General features: G+C 37.2%; 1 protein-coding gene across 1 annotated transcript in view; it reads left to right on the top strand.

The window, feature by feature from the left end:
* The window catches only part of NEO1 (neogenin 1), a 168,188-nt gene that overhangs the window by 4,662 nt on the left and 137,955 nt on the right, over window positions 1-25,571 (top strand). The window contains exons 3-5 of the mRNA XM_024761726.1: window positions 3,361-3,636; window positions 6,591-6,744; window positions 18,939-19,075. Of these exons, the coding sequence (XP_024617494.1) occupies window positions 3,361-3,636; window positions 6,591-6,744; window positions 18,939-19,075 (567 nt within the window). The remainder of the gene's footprint in view (window positions 1-3,360; window positions 3,637-6,590; window positions 6,745-18,938; window positions 19,076-25,571) is intronic.

The following is a 25,571-nucleotide window of genomic DNA, read 5'->3' as shown; positions in this document are numbered from 1 at the left end:
TCATATCAATTGTACCTCAGTAAAACTATTTTTTAAAACATGCTGCCAAAAAAGAATACGCTCCTGCTAAATTGCCATTCTGAAAAACTATTGGTTAGAGTTCTTTGTTTGCAAGCAATAGAAACTGACTCCGGCTAAGTCAGACAAGAAGGGGAATTTTTGAAAGCACACTAAGTAGATAGCTCATAGAATTAAATGTGACAGGTCTTTTTCTCTGGGCTGTCTCATATCTCCACAGCAGAAATTTTTCTTTTACTGCTTGGGCAGTCCCCTGGCTGTGGGTGTTTTGTGCCCAAAGGTGGGGTAACTGGGTAGTCTAAATACAAACACTGTTAATCCCTTCTTGTCAATCCCATGCCTCACTCCCACTCTCTCTTTTCTCCTGCAATTCTCCAAAGACAGCAGGACAAACTGGCCTCCTACTTGTGAGCAAAAGAAGCTGCAGCATTTTCTGCCTCAATATGTCAGTTACTAGTTCCTCCATCTGCTTTCCCTATCCGGAAACTTTTTGAAATCTCTTGTCTGCCAACTTCCCATATGTTGTTGTGGGTTTATATTTTAAAAAATTACTCATTTTCATGAGAGCACAGGAGGGAGAATATTTTGACTTTTTAAAAATAGAACTAGTTCTTGGTTTTATTTGATTCCTTTTTTCCTCTACTTTATTAGTTTCTGTTTATCTTTGTTAATTCTTCCTTCTAATTTTCCAATTTCTGAAAAGTAGATATTTGTTTAATTTTATCTTTATTTCTTTCCTTCAAAAATCCCCTTGAAATAAAAAATAAGAAAAAATTTGTAGCAGAGCTACACAACCTGTGTGTCATTTCCATGTAGACTAATTGACTATCATAGAACTAGAAAACCTGGAATTTTGTTTCTCATTATTTAATGTTTGCTAGTCTTTGAAGAAGCATTTTGTTGTGTTCTGAGCATATCAGAGTCACTTAAAAAATTTTTTTTATTTTTATACAATTTTTAAAGGTTACTTGCCATTTACAGTTACTATAAAATTATTGGCTATATTCTTCATGTTGTGCAATACATCATTGAGCCTATCTTATACCCAATAGTTTGTACCTTCCACTCCCCCTCCCATGTGTCCCCACCCCACTTTCCCCCACATTAACCACTAGTTTTTTCTGTATATCTGCTCTTTTTTTTTTTAAGAAAAAAAGATAATTTAGGTTTTATTATAAGAAGAAGTTCTGCTCATCTAAGGCACCTTTAGAAATGAATAGTCAGCCCACAGATTGGGGAAAATATTCACAGTATATGCTTAAAAAGGAACTCATGGCTGCAATATATTTTTAATAACTACTACAAACCAACAATAAAAAGAAAAACAACCTATTTTTTTTTTTTTTTTTTTTCGGTACGCGGGCCTCTCACTGTTATGGCCTCTCCTGTTGCGGATCACAGGCTCCGGACGCGCAGGCTCAGCGGCCATGGCTCACGGGCCCAGCCGCTCCACGGCATGTGGAATCTTCCCAGACAGGGGTCACGAACCCGTGTCCCCTGCATCGGCAGGCGGACTCTCAATCACTGCACCACCAGGGAAGCCCCAACCCTATTTTTTAATGGGCAAAAGACTTGAACAGACATTTAATAAGAGAAAATGTACGTGTAGCTGATATCACATGTAAAGATGCTCAAAATCATTAATCATTAGGAAAATGCAAATTAAAACCACAATGGGGTACCATTTCACACCTGTTAGAGTGGCTAAAAGTCAAAAAGTATGCCAGTACCAAATGAGGATGTGGAGCAGTTGATCCTTGTATATCTGCTCTTAACCATTACGTTCTGTGGCGTCTACAAAGTATTTATGACTACATTTTTTTGCTTAATATTCTATTTTGAAATAATTTTAAATTTGTGGAATTGTCATAAGAATGAAACCAAGAAATCTCATATATTCTTCAATCAGATTACCCGATTGTTAACATTTTACCACATCTGCTTATCACCTAATATGCACATACCCACATAAAATTTTTTCTTAACCATTAAGAGTAAGTTGCATATGTTACCCCAACCTAAATACTTCTGTGTGTATTTCCTAAAAACAAGGACCTCTTCCTAAGTAAACATCCATCAATATTAGGAAATTAACCTTAATAAAATACTATCATTTAATCCATAGATACAATTCATATTTCATTGGTTGTCTCAATAATGTTCTTAGTAGCAGAAAAAAACAAAAGCAGAAACTTTGCCCCATCATCCCCCTTCCTTTCTGGTCCAGGGTTACAAGTTTTACTTAGTAGTTCTCTCCTTAGATTCTTACGATCTCAAACCATTCTTCAGTTTATCCTTGTCTCATTTCAGATTTTCTAATTTTCCTCCATGAATAGATTCAGATTTTGCATTTTGGGGAGAAATATCACAGAAGTGATGCTGTATTATTAGTGCATCATACCAGGAAGCATGTGGTGTTTTGTTCCATTACTGGTGATGTTAACTTTTATTACTTGGTTAAGATTGTCAGTACTATATTTCTCTACTCTAAAGTTAATAAATATTTTGTACTTTTATTAATTAGCAATAAGTATTTTGGGAAGAAGTAATTTGATACTCCATAAATATCCTATCCTTCATCCAACTTTCACTTACTAGTTTTAGCATCCATTCTTGATTCTTCCTGCATTAATGTTCATTATCCCAGATCTAGCCAGAGAAAACTCCTTTTGATCTGACTTCTGTGTCCTTTTGATATGTCCCTGTTATCCTTTAGATACTTCCTTACTTTCTCTCACAAGATTTTCCAGACTCATATTGTTCTTTCCCTACTCCAGTCCTAGAATCAGCCATTTCTCCAAGCTGCATGTGGAGAATAGTATTTAGAAATCATGATTAGGTCACCGTATGTACACATTGCTACTGAAGTGACATTGATTCTGGGCTCTCTGGACAGAGTTAGTATGCGTGTGTGTGTGTATCTGTAATAACTGTATATGAAATGTATATATATTTCATATATATGAAATGTATATATATATGCGTAAGCATATACATTTATATCCAGATATACACATATACATCTATAGTTTTATAAAACTGTTAAGTTTACACTGATACCTCTGTTCTAGTGCAATACCATGGGATTTATTCTACCCTTCTGCTTTTAATATTTGTACCTTGCTTCTTCAACTGTGAGGAATCTGACTTCAGTTATTCCTAGTACATTTATTTACTTGATCTGTATCCCTGTATGTAGCCAATATCCTGACCCATGGACCTTCTTGACCCTGGTTCCACTACACATGTGGCCACACAGGCTGACTTGCTCCTGGTTCCTATGACTACATTTTAAAGTAATATTTAACTACTTTTTATTTTCTCGTTTTCTTTATTGTCTAGGTCTTCCAAGATTTTCCAGCCAACCAGAACCTTCTTCAGTTTATGTTGGGAACAGTGCAATTCTGAATTGTGAAGTTAATGCAGATTTGGTCCCATTTGTGAGGTGGGAACAGAACAGACAGCCTCTTCTTCTGGATGATAGACTTACCAAACTTCCAAGTGGAACACTAGTTATCAGCAACGCAACTGAAGGAGATGGGGGACTCTATCGCTGCATAGTTGAAAGTGGTGGGCCACCAAAGTATAGTGATGAAGTTGAATTGAAAGTTTTTCCAGGTATTAGTTTATTATCAGCACTGACGGTTTTATGTTTATTAATGGATAAAAATTGTTCTGTTAGAATTTTTTTAATAAACACTGTTACAGGTGTGGAGTGAGATATTAATGTCAGCATAAAGAGTTTCAGTTTCTTACAGGGAGACAAAAGAAGAAAACATACCAGACAGATTTTTAGCAAATGTGTTGGTCAGTAAAAATTTACCAAGCAGTAAAGTATGTTCAGTATCTGTGGTGTTTTTCGTGGCCAAAGAAACATTAGCTCTGTGTCTTTTGTCAGACCTCTATCTTCTGCTCTCTCCCCCAATAGCATACTTTTTATAGTTCTCTTACCTCCCTGTAATAAGGTTGTCTTTATAGTTCTCTTACCTCCCTGTAATAGGGTTGTTTTTATAGTTAAGTCTTTTTACTTGTAAGAATCAGAGACTCACTCAGGCTGGTTCATATAAGGGATGGGCAGAGTAGTAACTGTTAGTACAGCATCTCTAGAGACACTGGTGAGCAAGAGTTCTTGGATCTTTGTGATGCTCCCCCATTTTAATGAACGCTCCTCTTTCTGTCTTTCCTTCTCTTTGTGGGTTCTCATTCTTTCTGCCCTTACTGGCTTTCCTCATAATCTGTTTTGTGCATCTTTTCTCAGCTCTGTAACTTCTGCTTTCTCGTGATGTCCTCTCACTTGTGGCTCATCATAGTCCCTCTACCCTCTTGGTGTTTCATGACCTTTCAGCTTCTGTTCCCACTGCTACATGCCTGATTCTTTCCATATTTCTCATTTCAAACCTGAGTTGGACCATCCCTACATTGTTTGGACAGTTTTTATATATAACCATTTTGTAGGCATGTTTTTAGCCTATGGATTGGCTTACAAAGGGAGGCCAATGTTATCCAATGTTATGAGCAGCCACTCTTGAGAGTATTCCTAATGGGCCTTGAACTGATTTTTTAAAATGCAGTTTCTTCCTTTGTCATCGTCGTTCTTGCTCGTATCATTCCTATCCCAGTGTATTCTCAGCTCAGCAGCCACAGTTATCTTTTAAGATGTTTATTAGATCATGTCACATCTTTGCGTAAAACCTCCTAATGGTTTCCCATCTCAGAGCAAATGTTAAAAGTCCTTGGCCTGTAAGGTTTTGTATAACCTTAATGCCACCTCCCTCCCCCATCTCTCTTCTTACATCTCATACCCTTCTCTCCCTCACTCTGTGATTGTTGCCACCTTATGTTTTTAGAACACTCCAAACATGCTCTTGCTTTAGGGTCTTTATACTTGCCATTTTCTCTGCCTGGAATCCTCTTCCCTCAGATATCTCTGCCTGACTCACTGTCTTATCTCTCTGCTCAAATATCACTTTATCAGTGAAGCTTTCTTTGACCACTGTTTAAAACAACAGTTTTCCATTTGTGCCCCAGCGCTTTCTCCTTCCCCCTTCATTTTACTTGAGAACATATCACCAGCTGACATACCATGTCTTTTATTTGCTGTCTCTCTCCCCTTATTAGTATGTAAGCTCAACTAGGGCAGGGAATTTTATCTGCTGCCAAGAATGGTAACTGGCACATAGAAGCCAATAAATATTTGTTCAGATTTGTTTGTTTTGATCAAAATTTGATTAATTCTAGGTAAATAGTTCAAGGTGAAAGAGAACTATTGCTATATAGCGATGTCTTCCTGCCTACTTCCTGACTTGCTTTTATGTGACAGAGGGCATATTTGATAGCAGAGAGGTCATATTTTTTTCTCTAAATCTGTAGTAGCAGTCAAGCAAATCCTAAAACCAGATTCAAGTAAATAAGATTCTTGGTGTCAAAAGGATGAGCCACCATGAAATATCTGAAACAAAAAGTACAGAATGTTTTGTTTACTTAACGGAGAGCTATGCTTGTAAAGCATAGTCGTCTTGAATAATGCAAACTGCTAATCTCCTATAAAATTTTTGGGAAGACATTGTTCTTGGTGTGTTGGTTAGGAGGCTGGGATGGGTTGATGTCAGTAATAGAAGCATGTTTTATGGTTGGTTACAGAGATGAGAGCAGTGTCAGCCTTAGAAGCAAGGGATTCCACCACTGAATGGCTGACTTTTAAAGGCATTGGTTAAACTCATTGGTTGGCTTTCAAAGGCATGTTCACTGAAGCGAGTTGTGCTGAACTATTAGACAGTGTTTACTTGTTACCATAGCTACAGAACTGTCATCGATTGGTTACATAACTTTAAGGCCAGCTCTGGTGGTTGTTACCATGGCTATAGAACATCTTTTTCTAAGAGTATGGGGATAAGAGTCACATCTCTTTGCCCGAGAACAGTCTTTTTTCTCAAAACTTAACATTAGAAATAGCACCCCCATCTAGTAGAGAACCCTATCTTCTACCCCACGAGTATGGCCTTTTCATATACTCATAAGAGGGCAGCTGTATGAAGTGAATACACGTATAGTGGTAGCCTGTTAGTTGCACCATTATAAAATCAAAGGTTTGACAGTCTAAGTGAGAAAGTCAAAGCGATGAAGATCAAAGATTTTCAGAAGTAACACACAGGTGTAGGGAAGGAAAAGAAACCACCTATGGTATCCCTGTGAGTGGGGAGGATACTGCTAAGGGTCCTGAGCTTGATCAGTCTTTTTTCTGTTTGTACCACTCATGAAGCATTTACTTTATGTTACCTTTTAAAATGAAGGGGATTCATGTCAGATCTCACTCAGATGACCAGTAAGCACATTGAAAGCAGGAGCTATAACTTATACATCTTTAAGGCCCCCAGAGAGCCTAGCACAAAGTTTTGCACATGGAAATTATTAAGAAATGTTTGCTAATTTAAATGGAATTTTCTTGTCACTTTTGCTTAAACTATTTTGTTGTATAAAGCCACACAGACTGAATAGGAATTTGCCATTCTTTATCATTAAAGTGGTAAAGTGCTTTCTTAATTATTGTCTTTTGTTTAATTTTTTTTTTTTAGATCCTGAGGTTACATCAAACTTGGTATTTTTGAAACAACCTTCTTCCTTAGTCAGAGTCATTGGTCAGAGTGCAGTGTTACCATGTGTTGCTTCAGGACTTCCTACTCCAACCATTAGATGGATGAAAAATGAGGAAGCGCTTGACACAGAAAGGTAAAAATGTCTGCCTAAAAGCCTTTTCAGCCTTAGTGTGAGACTTGGTCTGATCTTATTTGGGACTCTTGATTAATTTTAAAACGATTATATCTTTCATTTTTATTTAACTATATCATGATGCTCATTTATCATTCTTGAAATATGTTTATATTGCTGTATATGATTAGGATGTTTAAAGAAAAAAATGCTTTTAAGATATTAAGGGATAATTATTCCATTGCTTTTTTCTGAGCTGCAGTACACTTAAATTCAGGCCTTAGGACCTCCTTCCCTAAATTGTTGCAAGAGTTTCTGATCCTGACTACCTGAGACGTCTCACTTACTCTCATATGCATTTTGTCGATAGTAGTTTTTTCCTTTACTTAAACAATAAAAGAAAATGTGTTGCTCATTCTTTTGTTTTTGCCTTTTAAAATCATACCAGCTTCCTTGTATGATCACACATTTTTCATCTTACACACCAGCCTTTTCTGTTGACATCAGCCACCTGTCATCTCTCCCAACCCCCCTCCTTACTTCCTTAGGTAATGGATACTTTTCTCAGTTGTATTTTGGTAAGAGAACTGAGGTGGTGGTGGTGGTGGTGGTGGTGGTTAGGTATGTTTTGTTTACAAAACAAAGTCATTTTGTGCATTGTAGGATGTTTAGTAACATCCCTGGCCTTTGCCCATGAGATGCAATAGCACTCCCAAGCTGTGACAACCAAAAGTGTTTCTAGATATTGCCAGATGTCTCTTGGGGAACAAAATTGTCCCCAGTTGAGAACCAATGTCCTAGAGCAGTGCTTTCCAATAGAAGTGTGATGTAAACCACATATATAATATTAAAATTTCTAGTATACACACACTACTAGATATACTAATTTATGCAGTGTACAGGTGAAAGGGACATTTAGTTCTACCAAAACAGTGAAGTTTGTGTTTCATGCTGCTTCAACTTTTACATTTAAATAAAAATTAAATAAAATTAAAATTCTGTTCCTGAGTCAGTCTGGCCACTTTTCAAGTGTCAGTAGCCACATGTGGCTAGTCGCTATTGATTTGGACAGAGCAAGTATAGAGCTTCGCAGTTGAGTAATTCAGAGTAAGCAGATAATCTTAATTTGTGTCGTTCAGTAAACAAGCCATGGAAAGGGATATCTGACTAGTCAGCTTGGTGATCAACCTTTACTGATCAGTGGGGATGCTAGAATACAATCAGATTGTTCCTCGCATGTTCCATTAGCAAAACTGATAGTATCATCTTCAGTATCATCTGATTTCTTGCTGAACACCTATGCAGGCACCAACTTCTGCCTGTATTTTACTTCCTTTTTTCCCCCACTCTTTTTCCCAGCTAAATATTATGCAAAGAATTTCTAAGACTTCAAGGGAATTATTTTAAACTTACGCTACCTGAAACATAAGGAACCTTAAAATAGGGGATACAAATTTCAAGCTCTTAGAGTAGAAATTTTAATTGGCTGCATGTTAGAACAAAGTATCAGGAATGGGAAAGCTGAGCTAGGTTATTTTTAAAACTTTTATATTTCATAATCATAGAAGTACATTCTGAAGATAAATAATGATATAAGAGTTTGATTTCTTAAGTAAGAAATAAAAGTGAGAATTTCTGTGATTCTCATTTGTTTATACAGTAATTATTCAACAAATATTTATTGAATGCTGATTACGTTAGGCCCTATTCTAGCAGGGAATAGAGTAGTGAACCAAATAGAGGTTTTTGCTCTCACGGGGCTTGTATTCCAGTGCTGAAGAGTCAGGCAATAATCATATGAACATATGAAATTTTAGTTTACGATAAGTGCTATGAAGAAAATTAAGGCAAATTTAGTAATTTCCTAGTAATATTACTTTGAATTTTAAGGATAAATAGGAGACATAAGATTGAGTAGACTGTTTCCAACCTTGAGTTCTGTAGGCTTCTGAATACTTGCGTTATATGGTAGAAAAGTCTGAGAAGCATTGCTTTGATATATCACTGTCTCAGGAAGCTTCAGAAGAATATAAGAGCAGGACAGTGTTGGTGTTGTTCACATTGATGTTTCCAGACCCTGGCACAGTGCTTGGCATATAATTGGGTAAGGGTAGTGGTGACCAATATATTTTGGTTGAATATCTGAATGTAGTATAGGAAAATGTAAGTAGATGAATGGAACACAAGAGTGCTTCAGGTTAGATGCAGATAATTACTCAAAATATCTCTGTTTCTCCCAGGGCCTTATGAGATATATAGATGGACCTTAGTTAATAAATTGTTTAGACTTCAAATTAGAAAGAAATTTAGAAATGGAAAGAAAAAAGTGGCTAGAAATCCAGGTAGTAACTGGGCTGGGTCTAGTAAAAAAAAAAATCTTAAATTATTGGACATCCTTCTCTATCGTTAATTTTAAGACCTCTTTGAAAATGAATATTTTAAAACATTTCCATGGCTTTTATAAATGTCTTAAGAATTGATATATTTACTTAATCTTTTGATCAGATTTGTTCCGATTCAAACCAAACATAGGTATTGAAGTGGAGGTGGTGGTGGAAATGTATCCCATTCATTGAGTAGTTTTATTTGAAAGGGGGAGAATTTAGAAAATACAGATGCCAAAGTGCAAGGTGACTGACAGCAAAATGTAATTTAGTAATTAAATAATGTTATGTTTTAGTGGAATGATAGATTAGAACCCAGCTGCAAAAGAACAGGTTATAGTTATAAAGATGCTTAATGTTATTACAATTGGCAATAGTAGAAAAATCAGAGTATTTAAAAAACAAGTAGAGGACTTCCATTTCTGGGAAGATTGAGTAGTATTTTTCTGTATTCTTCCTGCTAATTACAACTAAAAACTCTAGCCATTATATGTAAAACAAACATAAGAAGACTCTGAAAGATGGAGAGAGGAAGATTGACTGGCTAGGGGCTTTTAGACCGAAGGAACACCATGATGGTGTGTTCCCTGGTTTTTGGTTTTGCCTCATATGTCCCAGCTTGCGCTGAAGAAGCTGATAACTTGGAAACACCACTAGGCATAAAAAGAAAAGCTCTACCAAAAGTGTGCTCTCTCTAGCCAAAAGACCAGGAAAGAGGCAGCCTGGCATTATTAGACTATAATCACTCCTACTCCAGCCATACACCACATAAGAAACTGTGGCCCCATCCTCTCCCATGCCAGCAAAGGCCAAGTGGGAGGCCTAGACTTCCACCCTCACCAGGTTGTAATGAGGTCTCCCATCCTCCCTGCTATATGGTGTCAGAGGCTAAGTAGAGAGCCAAGATTTTCATCCCAACTGGGAAGTATTGAGGCCCCCACCCCTGCTGTATCAGTGGAGACACACGGGGAGCCTGGACTTTTATCCCACCTGGCAATAAGAGACACTCCTTCCCAACTTCCCTTTTCCACTGGAGTGGTATCAGAGGAGGCCTGTGGAGAGTCAGGACTTTCAGCACCATGTAGCATTGACACCTTCTCTTCATGGTATCATTGGATGCCATGTGGGGAACAGTAATGAGTTACAGTTACTGCACCCAGCCAGGGGGGCAGTATCAGTGGAAGCCTGGTGAGGAGCCAGAACTCCCAACCCTGCTAAGGGGTAAAGAGGAGTCCCTACTTCCCCCTCAGGTATCAGTGGAGACTGAGTGTAGAACCTGGACTTCTACCTCCACCTGACATAATGAGGTGGCACCTCCCCTTTCCTCTGGGTGTCAGAAGAAGCCAGCTGAAAACAAAAGGTTTAGTAAGATCCAGAGTCTTATAATATGATGCCCCAAATATCCAGATTTCAGTTGAAAATCACCCATTCATACCAAGAACAAGGAAAATCTCAAAAGAGAAAAGACAGTCAATTGATGCCAACACTGAGATGACAGGTCTTTGAACTACCTGACAGAGATTTTTAAAGCACCCTTAGGGTAGGTTTATTCCTAGGTATATTATTCTTTTTGTTGCAGTGATAAATGGGAGTGTTTCCTTAATTTCTCTTTCTGATTTTTCATTGTTAGTGTATAGGAATGCAAGAGATTTCTGTGCATTAATTTTGTATCCTGCTACATTCATTGATTAGCTCTAGTAGTTTTCTGGTGGCATCTTTAGGATTTTCTATGTATAGTATCATGTCATCTGCAAACACTGACAGTCTTACTTCTTTTCCAATTTGGATTTCTTTTATCTCTTTTTCTTCTCTGATTGCTATGGCTAAAACTTCCAAAACTATGTTGAATAATAGTGGTGAGAGTGGGCACCCTTGTATTGTTCCTGATCTTAGAGGAGGCAAAAGACCTGTATGCAGAAAACTATAAGACACTGATGAAGGAAATCAAAGATGATACAAACAGATGGAAAGATATACCATGTTCTTGGATTGGAAGAATCAACATTGTGAAAATGACTATACTACCCAAAGCAATCTACAGATTCATTGCAATCCCTATCAAATTACTGATGGCATTTTTCACAGAACTAGAACAAAAAATTTTACAATTCGTATGGAAACACAAAAGACCACAGATAGCCAAAGCAATGTTGAGAAAGAAAAATGGAGCTGGAGGAATCGGACTCCCTGACTTCAGACTGTACTACAAAGCTACAGTAATCAAGACAGTATGGTACTGGCACAAAAACAGAAATATAGATCAGTGGAACAAGATCGAAAACCCAGAGACAAACCCACACACATATGGTCACCTTATCTTTGACAAAGGAGGCAAGAATATACAATAGAGAAATGGCAGCCTCTTCCATAAGTGGTGCTGGGAAAACTGGACAGCTACATGTAAGAGAATGAAATTAGAACACTTCCTAACACCATACACAAAAATAAACTCAAAATGGATTAAAGACTGAAATGTACGGCCAGACACTATCAAACTCTTAGAGGAAATTGTAGGCAGAACACTCTTTGACATAAACCACAGCAAGATCTTTTTTGACCCACCTCCTAGAGTAACGGGAATAAAAACAAAAACAAATGGGACTTAATAAAATTTAAAAGCTTTTGCACAGCAAAGGAAACCATAAACAAGACAAAAAGACAACCCTCAGAATGGGAGAAGATATTGCGAATGAAATAACAAAGGATTAATCTCCAAAACGTACAAGCAGCTCATGCAGCTCAGTATCGCAGAAACAACCCAATCCAAAAATGGGCAGAAGACCTAAATAAACATTTCTTCAAAGTAGACATACAGGTTGCCAACAAACACATGAAAAGATGCTAAACATCAATAATCATTAGAGAAATACAAATCAAAACTACAATGAGGTATCACCTCACACCGGTCAGAATGGCCATCATCAAAAAATCTGCAAACAGTAAACGCTGGATAGGGTGCAGAGAAAAGGGAACCCTCTTGAACTATTGGTGGGAATGTAAATTGATACAGCCACTATGGAGAACAGTATGGAGGTTCCTTAAAAAACTAAAAATAGAACTACCATATGACCGAGCGATCCCACTACTGGGCATATACCATAATTCAAAGAATTACATGTACCACAGTGTTCATTGCAGCACTGTTTACAATAGCCAGGACATGGAAGCATGTCCATCGACAGATGAATGGATAAAGATGATGTGGAACATATATACAATGGAATATTACTCAGCCATAAAAAGGAACGAAATTGAATTATTTGTAATGAGGTGGATGGACCTAGAGTCTGTCATACAGAGTGAAGTAAGTCAGAAAGATAAAACCAAATACTGTATGCTAACGCACATATATGGAATCTAAAAAAAACGGTATTGATGAACCTAGTTGCAGGGCAGGAATAAAGATGCAGATGTAGAAACGGACTTGAGGACCTGGGATGGGGGGGCAGAGGGGAAGCTGGGATGAACTGAGAGAGTAGCATTGACATATATACACTATCAAATGTGAAATGGATGGCTAGTGGGAAGCAGCTGCACAGCACAGGGAGATCAGCTTGATGCTTTGTGATGATCTAGAGGGGTGTGATAGGGAGGGTGGGAGGGAGGCTCAAGGGAGGGGGTTATGGGGATATATGTATACATATAGCTGATTCACTTTGTTGTACAACAGAAACTAACACAACATTGTAAAGCATTTATACTCCAATAAAGATATATTTTTAAAAGATTTTTAACACAGTCATCATTAAAATGCTTCAACAGGGAATTATGAACACACATGAAACAAATGGGAAAATAGAGTATCTCGGCAGATAAATAGAAAGTCTCTTCAAAAAGAAAGAGAAGACTTAAAGGAGAACTAAATGGAAAATTTTGAACAAAGACAATAACCAAAATAAAGAAAAACTCAATAGATGAGCTCAGCAAGAGACTGATGGGACAGAGGAAAGAATCAGTGAACTGGAAAAAAAAGGGAGAAGACACAAATGGTCGGTATTAGGACTGAACCAGGAATGCCACTACAGACCCTGGCAAACATCAAAAGGATAATAAGGGAATACTGTACACAACTATACATCATGTAAGTTTGATGACTTAGACAAACCATATCCTCTAAAACACAAACTACCACATCTAACCCAATGTGAAATAGATAAATTGAGTAACCCTCTTACTCTTAAGTAGATTAAATTTGTAATTTTTAACCCCCCACCAAAAGTCTGCAAGTCCAGATAGTTTTATTGGAGAATTCTACCAGTGTTTAAAGAATTAAAACCAATTCTACACAATCTTTCCAGAAAATAGAAGAGAAGGAATTGAAGCTATCATTACCCTGTTAACAAAACCAGAGAAAGATAGTACAAAAAGGGAACACAACAGACTAGTATCCCCCATGAATATGAACATAAAAATTCTTAACAAAATATTAGCAAATAGAATTCAGCAATAAATAAAAAGTTATATGTTCTATAAGTGTGGTTTGTTCCAGGGATGCAAGGCTGACTTAGTATCCCCGAATTAATCAGTACAATCCACCAGAATTAAAGAAAAAAAAGAAAAACCTAACCCTGATCAGATTAATCAGTGGAGAAAAAGCTGCTGACAAAATTCAACACCCATTCATTATGTTAAAAAAAAAACCCTTAGAAAAATAACTTCAGAGCATCCACAGAAACCTACAACTAACATTATACTTAATGGCAAACAACAGTACTTCCCCATCAAGATGAGGAACCAGTTAAGGAAGTTCACCATCACAGTGCTAGAAGTTCTAGCCAGTTCAGTAAGACGAAAAAAGGTATATAGATCAGAAAGGAAGGCATATAACAGTCCCTATATGCAGATATGTTTATGTAGAAAATCCTAAGGAATCCACAAAACTTACAACTAAGAAGTGAGTTCAATAATGTCACAAGATACAAGATAAACATAAAAATCAGTTGTATTTCTGTATTCTAGCAATGAACATGTGAACACAAATTGCAAATACAGTAGCATTTGCAGTCACTAACATCTTGTGTAAATTAACAAAACTTGTTAAATTTGCATACTAAAAACTATAAAATGCTAATGAAAGAAATCAAAGAAGAGCTAAATAAATGGAGAGACATACCATATCCATGGATTAGAAGACTCAGCATAGTAAAAACGTCAGTTCTCTTCAAATTTATATACAGGTTAACTCAATTCTTGTCAAAATCCCAATAAGATTTTTTGTGAAATAGATAAAATTATTCTAAAATTTATATGGAAAAGCAAAGGAACTAGAGTAGTTAAAACAGTTTTTTTTTTAAAGTGGGAAGAATCAGTCTATTTGATTTTAAGACTTACTATGTATCTACAATAAAAAAGACTATATGGTGTTGATGGAAAGATAGACCGATATATCAGTGGGATAAACTAGAGAATCCAGATATAGATCCATACAAAAATTCCCAACTAATTTTTGACAAAGATGCAAAAGCAATTCAGTGGAGGAAAAGTAGCCTTTTCAACAAATGCTACTGGAATAACTGGACACCCATCCATAGACAAAAACCTGAACTTCAAGCTGAGTCTCATACGTTATGTAAAAAATTAACTCAGAATAGATCATGGACCTAAATGTAAAATATGCAACATGAAATTTTAGAAAAGAAACATAAGAGAAAATCAGGATCAAGGCCTAGGCAAAGAGTTTTTAGATTTTACACCAAAAGCACAATCTATAAAAGGAAAAACTGAAACTGGATTTCATCAAAATTAAAACGTTTTGCTCTGTGAAAGACCCTGTTAAGAGGATGAAAAGATAAGCTACAGAGTGGAGAAGATACTTGAAAACCACATCTCTAACAAAGGAATATTATCTAAAATGTGTAAAGATATCTCAAAACTCAGTATTAAAAAAAAGTATATAATTTAACTAGAACATGGGCAGAAGGTATGGATAGGTGGTTCACCAAAGAAGATGTACAGATGGCAAATAAGTACAAGAAAAGTTGTTTAACATCATTAGCCATTAAGGAACTGCAAATTAAGACCACAAGATATCACTACATACCTATCAGAATACCTAAAATTTTTTTAAAGTGACAATACCAAATGCTGTCAAATATGTGGAGAAACGGGATCACTCTGACATTGCTGGTAGGAATGTGAAATGGTACAGCCACTCTGAAAAACTGTTTGGCAGTTTCTGAAAAAATATGTTGCAACTGCCATATGACCTAACATTTTACATTCTTGGGCATTTATCCCGTATAAATGAACTTATGTTCACACAGAAACCTATACATGTATGTATATAGCAGCTTTATTCATAATAGCCCCAAACTAGAAACAACCCAGATGTCCTTCATTGAGTGAATGGTTAAACAAACGATGTCTATCCGTACTATGGAATTACTCTTAAGCAATAAAAGGAATGATAATTGCAACAATCTGGATGAATCTCCAGAGAATTATACTGAGTGAAAAAAGCCAATCCCCAGAGGTTACATATTGTATGACTATTTACGTAACATTCTTCTCGAAATGACAAAATTATTGAAATGGAGAACAGATTAGTGATTGGCAGGGGTTAATGAGGGAGGTGGTAGAGGGAGGGAAGTGGGTGTGGCTGTATGTAAAAGGACAATATGAGGGATCGTTGTGGTGGTGGAAATGTCAGTCTCCTGGTTGTAGTTTTACTAGATATTACTGTTGAGGGAAACTAGGTAAAGGGTACATGAGGTGTCTTTGTATTATTTCTTAGTACTGCATGTGAATCTACAGTTCAAAATAAAAAGTTTAAAGAAAAAAGAAATGAGAGCATGTAAGGTTAGCTTTCACCTACCCTTCCTTTCCTGCTGTTTGAGAGGAAGAGGGTGTGTAAGAAGTCCTTTTGTGCTCTCGATATTAATTGTTTTCCATTCTCTCCAGCGAAATGTCTATTTCTAATTTCCTGGCAAGTTCTTTTGGTATACCATTTTGTAGAATTACCATGTTTTATGTCTGTCTTTCCCACTCAGTTGCATGACAGTACTGATTTTGTTTTTGTTCACTGCAGTATCCCAGCTGCTACCTGACATATATAGGCACACCAATAAAGAATTGTTAAATGAATGATAAATCTCTCTCCTTAACTTTATCATCCAGCTTCTTAAGAGTGGTCATTACTTTATGCCTTCTCTTTACCCCTCTTGTTACTGCCATAATTCATCCTCTTTAATTCTGAACCATTACACTAACTTTACAACTTCTAATCTTTTCCCCACTCCTCACTCCTCTTGTTTCCTCACTAAATCTGATCTTGTTATTGATCTGCTCAAAAGCCTTTCCCTTTTGCTAAAGAAATGTCTCCTTAGCACAGCGGTCCCCAACCTTTTTGGCACCAGGGGACTGGTTTTGTGGAAAAAAATTTTTCCACGGACCAGGGAGGGCGGGGTGGGGGTATGGTTCAGGGGTAATGCAAACAAAGGAGGGGATGGTTCGGGGGGTAATGCCAGCGATGGGAAGCGGCAGATGAAGCTTCGCTTGCTCACCCGCCCCTCACCTCCTGCTGTGCGGCCCGGTTCCTAACAGGCGGCGGACTGGTACCGGTCCCGGTCTGCGGCCCGGGGTTGGGGACCCCTGCCTTAGCACACCAAGCTCTCCTCAACTGACCCCTGGCTACTCAGAGACACACATATACATACACTCCTGTGTCCAGCAACACTCAGTTTGGGTCCGTTGACCATGAATGCTTTTTCACTCATTGTTTCTGTTGCCTGCATTTTTGAATTTTAGAGCTTTAAAAGCTTGATTGCCATTTTACTATAAGCCACCATATGTTAGGTGAACAAGTTAAGTGAATTCTGATAAGCTAGTGGACGTTCTTCCTCCCAGCCTTCTTTTAAGGAAAGTAAAATAAGCTCCATTAAGAAAGATTGACTTCTCCTGTACTTGTACTCAGTTATGGCAAACATGAGGCATAGCAGCATCAGGAATATTTTTTAGTGTAAGTATTAGATGTAAATTGCTGTACCTCAATTTCAAAAGTACCATACCAGCTAGTGTTTCAAATTGTGTTCCTCTCAGCTGGGTATCATATGTGTAGTGCTTGTTTCCCTTTTGTGAACCTTGTTTTCCATTTATGGAACTTAGTTGTGATTCTGTCCAAGAGTAATATATAGGATATTAATTTTTGTAAATTTATTTTGTGAGGCAGCCAAACCCTGTCTTATCTCTGTTTCTTTTATCCCAGTCATTCTTGCTTTCTTCCATTATATGTTGTCTTGCTTCTCTATCACATAAAGTTGTAATCTGAGGGTACAATTAAGGTAGTTCACATTGGAAGACCACTTGATAAAGTTTAGTCTTGATCTTGCAGGGTATTTCTTAGAGAAGTCACCAAATCTGATTCTGGTTTTCCTTTCTTTGTCCAGAAACTTAATCTTGCCTATCAGATTTAGAAAGACTACCCAAACCCACAGTGTACTGAAACTTAGGCCAAGATAGCACTTTACTTACAATGAGAATTATTAAGTGTGGCACAGACTGAATAGTCATCGTTTCCTCTGACTTTTTTCGCTGTCAAGAATTCCATATGGGGCTTCCCTGGTGGTGCAGTGGTTGAGAGTCCGCCTGCTGATGCAGGGGACACGGGTTCGTGCCCTGGTCCGGGAAGATCCCACATGCCGCGGAGCGGCTAGGCCCGTGAGCCATGGCCACTGAGCCTGCGCGTCCGGAGCCTGTGCTCCTCAACGGGAGAGGCCCGCATACCGCAAAAAAAAAAAAAGAATTCCATATGAAAAGCCAAATTGTAATCAAAACTTTTTTGTTGAGCATAGTTACAGACAGGAAATATAACAATATTAAGATTTGAGAGAGAAATCTGCCTATGAAAGTCAGATGTAGAACCTCAAAGTAAAAATAAAATTGTAATTCTCTAAAATCTCCAAATTTAACTAAACTTATTCACTTTATAAAAATTTCATCAGAATGTTGGTTTGTGATTTCTTCCTTGATGTTATAGGATCATTTGGCTTTCTTTTTAAATATTCTGTTTGAGGGAGAGAAAAAGGGAAGGAGGGAGTGGGGAGAGGAAATGAGATTTTCTTCTGGTAGTTATTTTCCTTTCCAAGGATAACTTCAAGTAATATATAATACATCTCAGTGTTACATATAGCAAAATTCCTTTTTAAAAATACTTTACCTGTACAAAAATAAAAAATATATATTTTCCTTAAATAGACTTAAGACATTCTGTAGAGCTGGGTTAGTAATGATCAGCATCCTTGTTGATGATGGCGTGATGGTGGTTGGTTCATGCCCAGCTACCACACCCAGGAAGCTGCTCTCTGGCAACTGTTCTCTCTCCCTTCCCTTCCTCTTTTCCTCCCTTTCCTAGCCAAGCCACTGTCGGAAACTTTCAGTAGGCACTGTGACCCCATGACTTACTGTTTCTGATCTGACATTTGCCCTCTCTGTTAGTCATTTGAGTATGGCATAGGTGTGGTGGTGTGACTCTCAGATTGATACCAGACTTGAAAATTACGTAATTTGCAAAAAAAAAAAAAAAACTGGGCAGAGTAAAGAAGCAGAGATGGATTGTGGGGAGTGGAATTGGTCACAAAAATGGTATCCCTTTGGGAATAATTAAAGTGTCGGAGATAATTCATTGTAACATTTTGATTTGTATTTGTGATATTTATGCATGTGAAATTTGAGCAAAGCAAATTGGAGTAAATTAAACTGATATTTTATGTGTTGGTCTCAGTCCATCTATAGCTGTATAAATAATACTGTCTAAGTGTTTTATCTGTTTTATGTGGAATGTTTTTCAGGTGTTATTTTCCTGGTTCTGAAATGTATCAATATGTTTTAATGCAGCTCTGAAAGATTGGTATTGCTGGCAGGTGGTAGTCTGGAGATCAGTGACGTCACCGAGGATGATGCTGGCACTTATTTTTGTATAGCTGATAATGGAAATGAGACAATTGAAGCTCAAGCAGAGCTTACAGTACAAGGTATGCAAATATTTCCTTTATAAATTTTAAAAATCCTGTGTACTTTATGGGTTTGTAATTGTTAAAAGTTAATGTGGAAGAGGCAATACACCATAATAGTTAAAAGTAAATGGGCTACTTGAGTTCAAATGCTGGGTCTTATACTTCCTAGCTATATAACTATAGGAAATTTACTTCTCTGAGCTTCATTTTTCTCATCTGTAAAGTGGAGATTTAATAAGAGTACTTACCTCATTGGAGTTGTTTTCAGGACTAGAAGAGTAATGCTTGTAAAACTCCCAGGATAGTGACTAGAATATGGTAAAAGCTCAAAGTCAGTTATTGTTGTTATTATCTGTAGTGTAGGGTAGGGAAGGGTGTGATCTATGGCATCTGGAAGGTTCAGTTCATTTTTCTTTTCTCAAAAATGCTTTCTCTTTCTCTGACCCAGAACCACATATCCTAAGCATTGGTGTTCCCTCCTTTAGGGTGAATAGATCACCTAGGAAGGAGCGCAGTGTGGCTCTCAACATAACAACCTGTTTGACTTGATGATTTCTTTCTTTTCAACTAACGCTGACCATCGCAGCATTTCCCTTATAGGTCCTCTGATTTGGAAGTCAAAGAAAATGACCATGGCATGTACACATAATCTCCCCATCTCCCTTGTTTTTCCTCCATATGGAAGTGTACCCTCAGAGGAACATTTGCTCTCTCTCCTATGAATTGTCTGCAAATCTGTCTTTGTTTCAAATAAAAATCTTTAAGATCTTCTCTGTTACTTTTAGGGAAGTCCAACACTGCTTGGATATGTAGAGGTATATATTAACTTATGATATTCATTATCAAGTTGTCTCAAAGTGTATTGTATTTGATAGAATACTTCCTGATACATGGTTTGGGGTGATCTCATATTTTATATGAAGGTTTCTTTCTCTTGGTACATTTTGTGGGTTTCAAGAGTGGAAAGTAGTCACATTCCTACTCTGTTTGGTAGGAATTGGGGAGCACATTGGGGTTCTGTGCTGGCAGAGGCATAGAATGTTTATATTCTGTATTGCTATTTGTGGGTGGATTCATAATCTCTGCAAATCAAAAGAGCAGGCCTTAGAGTTCATATAACTGTTACCTCACTTGAGCTCAACCATTGCTCTGGCTAGATCTATAGTAAGTAGGATTAGACCAGTGGTAGAATGACTGATTTCTTTACCTCTATGTAATTGGAACTGGACAAGTAAAATATTAGTGAACTTCCATGCCTCCCTTGGTGGATGTTTTCTCTTTTTGTTTTTTTCGTTAGTCAGGTTCTTGGCTTGATACTCTCTCCATTTTTCTACCTGTGCCTCAGTTTCCTCCAAAGTAAAGTACCTTGTTATTAGCCTCAAATGGGAGGCGTAGTGTCTGCCATATGTATTAGTTACATTTGTCCATGCAATTAATTTCTCCTCTTTGTTTTTATTCATTGTATGGAATCTAATTAAGACTCTGTTAGCTTAATTAACTGCAGTTTTTAGTTACAGGATAACACATACATCTGGTACTTTGTATCCTGTTCCATCTTATCATCTGTGCCTTAAGAAAATGCCCTTTAAGTGAATACATTCTAGAAAGCTGAGAAAAGAATAAGAGTGAAGAAACCCAGATATTAAAATTAAATAACCTTCTCCAATCAAAACAGCATGGCATTGGCCCAAGAATAGACTAGACAATAGAAAGGAATAAAATCTAGCTGATACAAGTAATTATGGAACTTTAAAATATTATCAAAGTGGTACTTCAATTCACAGGGGAAAAGTGTTTTATTTATTAAAGGGTGTTGGTACAAAAGACTTTTAAGTGGAAGGAAATAAAGTTGGATCTCTACTTCATTTCAAAGGTCTAAATGTGAAAAGGTGAAGAATATATGGGATAGCGTTTGTATTATCTCTGATGGGAGAGACTATCTTAGGAAAAAGAGAAATGGCATGTCAAGCAAAAACCAACAAATTCTGACAACATACACATTTTTTTAAAAGTTATAGAAAAACCCTGTGCAGATGATATATTGGGAGAAAATATTTGCAACACATAACTGAAAAAGGGTCAGAATCATTAAAATAAAGAGACCTTTCAGAAAGAGATTTTTTAAAAAGAAATAACCTAAAGAAAGCTGATAAAGACTGCCAACAGGCAATTCACAGGAGTTTATTAGCTATTTGCATTTCTTCATCAGTAGATAGTCAATTTTACTAGCAGTCAGAAAAATACAAAAGATACCATTTTCCCCACCATCATATTGGCAAAAATTTAAAAGATTTTGACCTTCAGAGAATGTGGGGTGGTGCTCAGTACTGAAAAGTATTACTGATACCATCTCATCAGTACAGAACAGAGCAAAAACATCACCTCCTTGGTACTAGATATTGTATTCTACAATACAATTTAAGGTTGAACTAGCTTTTTTGATAACCTTATTTTAGGGGGCAACCAAATTCATTTACTTACCAAGTCTTATCAATAGTCCACCAACTCTTTCTTTTCCTCCCCAACCTCAACTGGGGAGAATGTCTAAGGTTCTATGTTAGGTCCTTCCATTTTTGCCTACTATTGAAATAGCAGCCTATCTGCTAACTTCTCTGTATCTAACATAGTTTCATATTGGCTTGAGGCTAATAGTTGTACATATGTGTTTTAGAGTGCCTGCCGTGATTTTGATTTTCATTAGATGACTGGGGAACTCTGGTGCTTAAAAATATCTCAAGGTCAAAAATCTTAGTGAGCAGACCAATAAGAGAGTTTTGGTTGTTTTTTATTTCACCCAGAAGTTTACACCAAATGCTTTATAAGTCTATGGTGATGAAAAGTTAGAAAAAATAGCTAAAAGGTGTTTTCAAAGGTATGAAGCTAGAGATGGCATAAGATCTCTATCCATGAAAGAATTACTCTCTAAACTAGATGCCCCAGGTAGCTTTTTTGGTGGTAAGATGTTCTATTAAATATTAACTTTTCATTCATCTGCTTGCCTGAAATCTTTGAACTGGGTTGGGAGTGGTTGAAATTGAGCAAGACTTCTACACCTTTGATGAAGAAAGTAGTTTCTAGGCTGGTTTCCACTTTCTGTCAATCTAATTCTAGCTGTTGACTCCCTCACCCGAAATCAACTCTGAAGAAACTAGAGGAGTGAGAGGGAATTATGGGGAGACTCAGGTGCTATGAACCTGTATGTGTTTATGGATGAGTGAAAGAAAGATGGTTTGTGGGGGTGGTGGCTGCAGCCTGGGACGAAGGACTGCCAGCGGTAACAGTGAGAAAGTAGATTGGAAGGAGGCTGTTAAATTTTATCTTCCTCGCTGGTGTTGCCTTGAGACTATCTTTTCACGGCAGAAATGAACAGGAATGGCCCAGGCTTCCATGTCCATTCAAAAGGTCTACTGGGGCTCTGATGGCATTAATGAAACTGGTATGACCTGACTGCCCTTAGGGGATCACTTTTCAACCTTTTCCCCCACACTGCCTCCAAACTCCCAGATTGGTAGGTTTTAACCTAGGAAGACTCTGAGGCCGGTGCTATTTCTACCTAAGAATTTACATATGAAACCTTGACCAGAGGAGTTACCTGTGGAATGCCCAGCAAATTGGAATAAAAAACAGTAGTTCTGAGGTCCTTAGGGCTCTTTGCTCCAGGGCTCATCCTCCTGCAGTTAGGGCCTGGTGACCATACATGTGCTCAGATAGAGTGGCTGGTACACCAGAAGAACATTAGCTTATAGCCAAACTACTCCCCTGAATTGTACAGCTGCTCTCAGAGAAAGACAACCAAGTGAATAACATATACCATCTGATGGAGAATTAGTGGAAAAATTGACCAAGAATTTAAAATAAGCATGATAAATACATTTAAAGAGATAAGAAGGATATTAGCAATATAATGCAAGAACTAGAAAATGTGAAAACAGAACCAAGTAGAAATATTAGGTATGAAAAATGTAGTGAAGATAAAGAACACGGTAGACTGAGTAATAGTCTAAGATATACAGCTGATGAACAAACTCCTGAGTTGGAAGATTACATTGAGAAACTCTCTAAGAACATAGCATTAAATGACAGAATGCATAGAATAAAAGCCAAGGGGTATGAAAGTTAGATGTAGAAGGGCTTGTATCCAGATAAATAGGAATCCTAGAGGAGATCTGAAATAAAAAGAGAGAAAGAAATATTTGAAGAAATAATTAAGATAAATTTCTCAGAATTAAAGATTAATGGAAGACCTAAGATTGAGAGGGCTTTTAATGACTGCTAAATACTGGAGAGGAGAAAACACTCACCATTAGACTCGTTTACAGTGGCTGATAACATCAAAGTCAAAAAGAGCTTCTAAAAGCTCCTAGTGACAAAGAGCAGATCACCTATAAAGGGACAAGAATTAGACTGCACCTAGTGTTGATTTTGAGAGATGTGATTTCAAGAGGACAGTGGAGTAATTTTTTTAAAGGTTTAAAGGAAAAGAACATTGAATTCACATAGCATTTATATATACCCAAAATGTGAGGCATAGTAAAAATTCTCATCATACAAGACCTAGGAAGGTTTGCTACACAAAAATACACACTGAAAGCACTTTTGGAATGAATACTCAAATAAGAAGAGACACATTCAGGAAAGGCTGTAAGAGATATGGGAGTTTTAAAATGTAGCCCCCAAATTCTTTGAAGTCCTCCTAGTGAGTGCTGGAGTTTATTTTACCCCTTGTCCTTGAATCTGAGTGGGCTTAGAGCTATTTGAATCAATAGAGATATCACATGACTTCTGAGACTTACAAAAAGCCATGTGGAGTCCTCTTGGTTCTCTTCAAGTTAGTGCTTTCCAGACACTTCCTCTTGGGATCTCCATCTCAGAACCTAGCTACCATGCTGTGTGAAGCCCAGACCACGAGGAAAGCCTACATTGTAGGTGCTCTAATAGACAGCTCCACCTGAGACCAACTTTCAGGTCATCTAACCAAGGAACCAGACTTGTGAATGAAAAAGTCTTCAGTTGACTTCAGCCCCCAGCTTTCTGTGTCACCCCCAGACATTCAAGTCTTCTTAGACATTGTGGAGCAGAGATAAGCCATCCCTGCTGTGCCCTGTCATAATTCCTGACCTACAGGATCTGTGAGCATAAGAAAATAATGGTTGTTTTATGCCAATAATGGTCGTTTTATGTTTAGGGGTTTGCTGTGCATCATTAGTAACTTGGGAACATTCATTATTGTTGTTTTTTAAAAAGGAGAGAATCAAAGTAAAGAAAAAGTATGTTAGTGATAGCCCACTACTAAAATTTTTGACAATACCAAGTAGTGGGTGTAGACAAGTGTATATGTGTTGTTAGGGGAAAGCTAGAAATACTAATATCTGTATACCTATAGATATAAATATTAAGAAATAAAATATGAGTTTGGAACTTAAGGGCAGTTACCACAGAATGAAATAGAATATACATATAACTTTTAAACAGCAGAAGAAAGGTTTATCCAACTGAAAGCGCAAAAGGGGGAAAAATAAACATTGTATACTATAAAGACAAAGTATGAATAAAATGTAGAAATAACTCCCAATATAATGGTAATTATAATAATGTAAATGGGTCAAACTCATCAATTAAAAGCAGATTGGATTACAAAAACACCCCAATATGTTGTTTACAAAGATACACATAAAACTAATAAGACAGTGAGATTTAAAATAAAAGGATGGAAAAGACATAATAGGCAAAACAAAAGGAAGTTGAGGTAGCCATCTAAAAGACGAAAATAGCAGAAGGAACATTTATTCGTAAGAGGAATCATAGGTCAAGAAGATATAACACGAAACATATAGTCAACAAATCACAGCAAGATCTTTTTTGATCAACCGCCTAGAGTAATGGAAACGAAAATACAAATAAACAAATGCGACGTAAATAAACTTAGAAGCTTTTGCATAGCAAAGGAAACCATAAACCAAACTGAAAGACAGCCCTCAAAATGGGAGAAGATATTTGCAAACGAAGCAGCTGACAAGGGATTAATCTCCAAAATATACAGACAGCTCATGCACCTCAATATCAAAAGAACAAACAACCTAATCCAAAAACAGACAGAAGACCTAAATAGACATTTCTCCAAAGAAGATATACAGATGGCCAACAAACACATGAAAGGATGCTCAATATCACTAATCATTAGAGAAACGCAAATCAAAACTACAATGAGGTATCACCTCACCCCAGTCAGAATGGCCATCATCAAAAAGTCTGCAAACAGTAAATGCTGGAGAGAGTGTGGAGAAAAGGGAACCCTCCTACACTGTTGGTGGGAATGTAAATTGGTACACCCACTATGGAGAACAGTATGGAGGTTCCTTAAAAAACTAAAAATAGAGCTACCATATGACCCAGCAATCCCACTCCTAGGCATATATCCAGAGAAAACCATAATTCAAAAGGATGCGTGCACCCTGCTGTTCATTGCCGCACTATTTACAATAGTCAGGATATGGAAGCAACCTAAATGTCCATC

Source organism: Neophocaena asiaeorientalis, unplaced genomic scaffold (assembly GCF_003031525.2).
Source record: "Neophocaena asiaeorientalis asiaeorientalis breed wild unplaced genomic scaffold, Neophocaena_asiaeorientalis_V1.1 scaffold54, whole genome shotgun sequence".
Taxonomy (NCBI): domain Eukaryota; kingdom Metazoa; phylum Chordata; class Mammalia; order Artiodactyla; family Phocoenidae; genus Neophocaena; species Neophocaena asiaeorientalis.
Note: the sequence above shows the minus strand (reverse complement) of the source record. Positions and strands in the feature narration are given on the sequence as shown.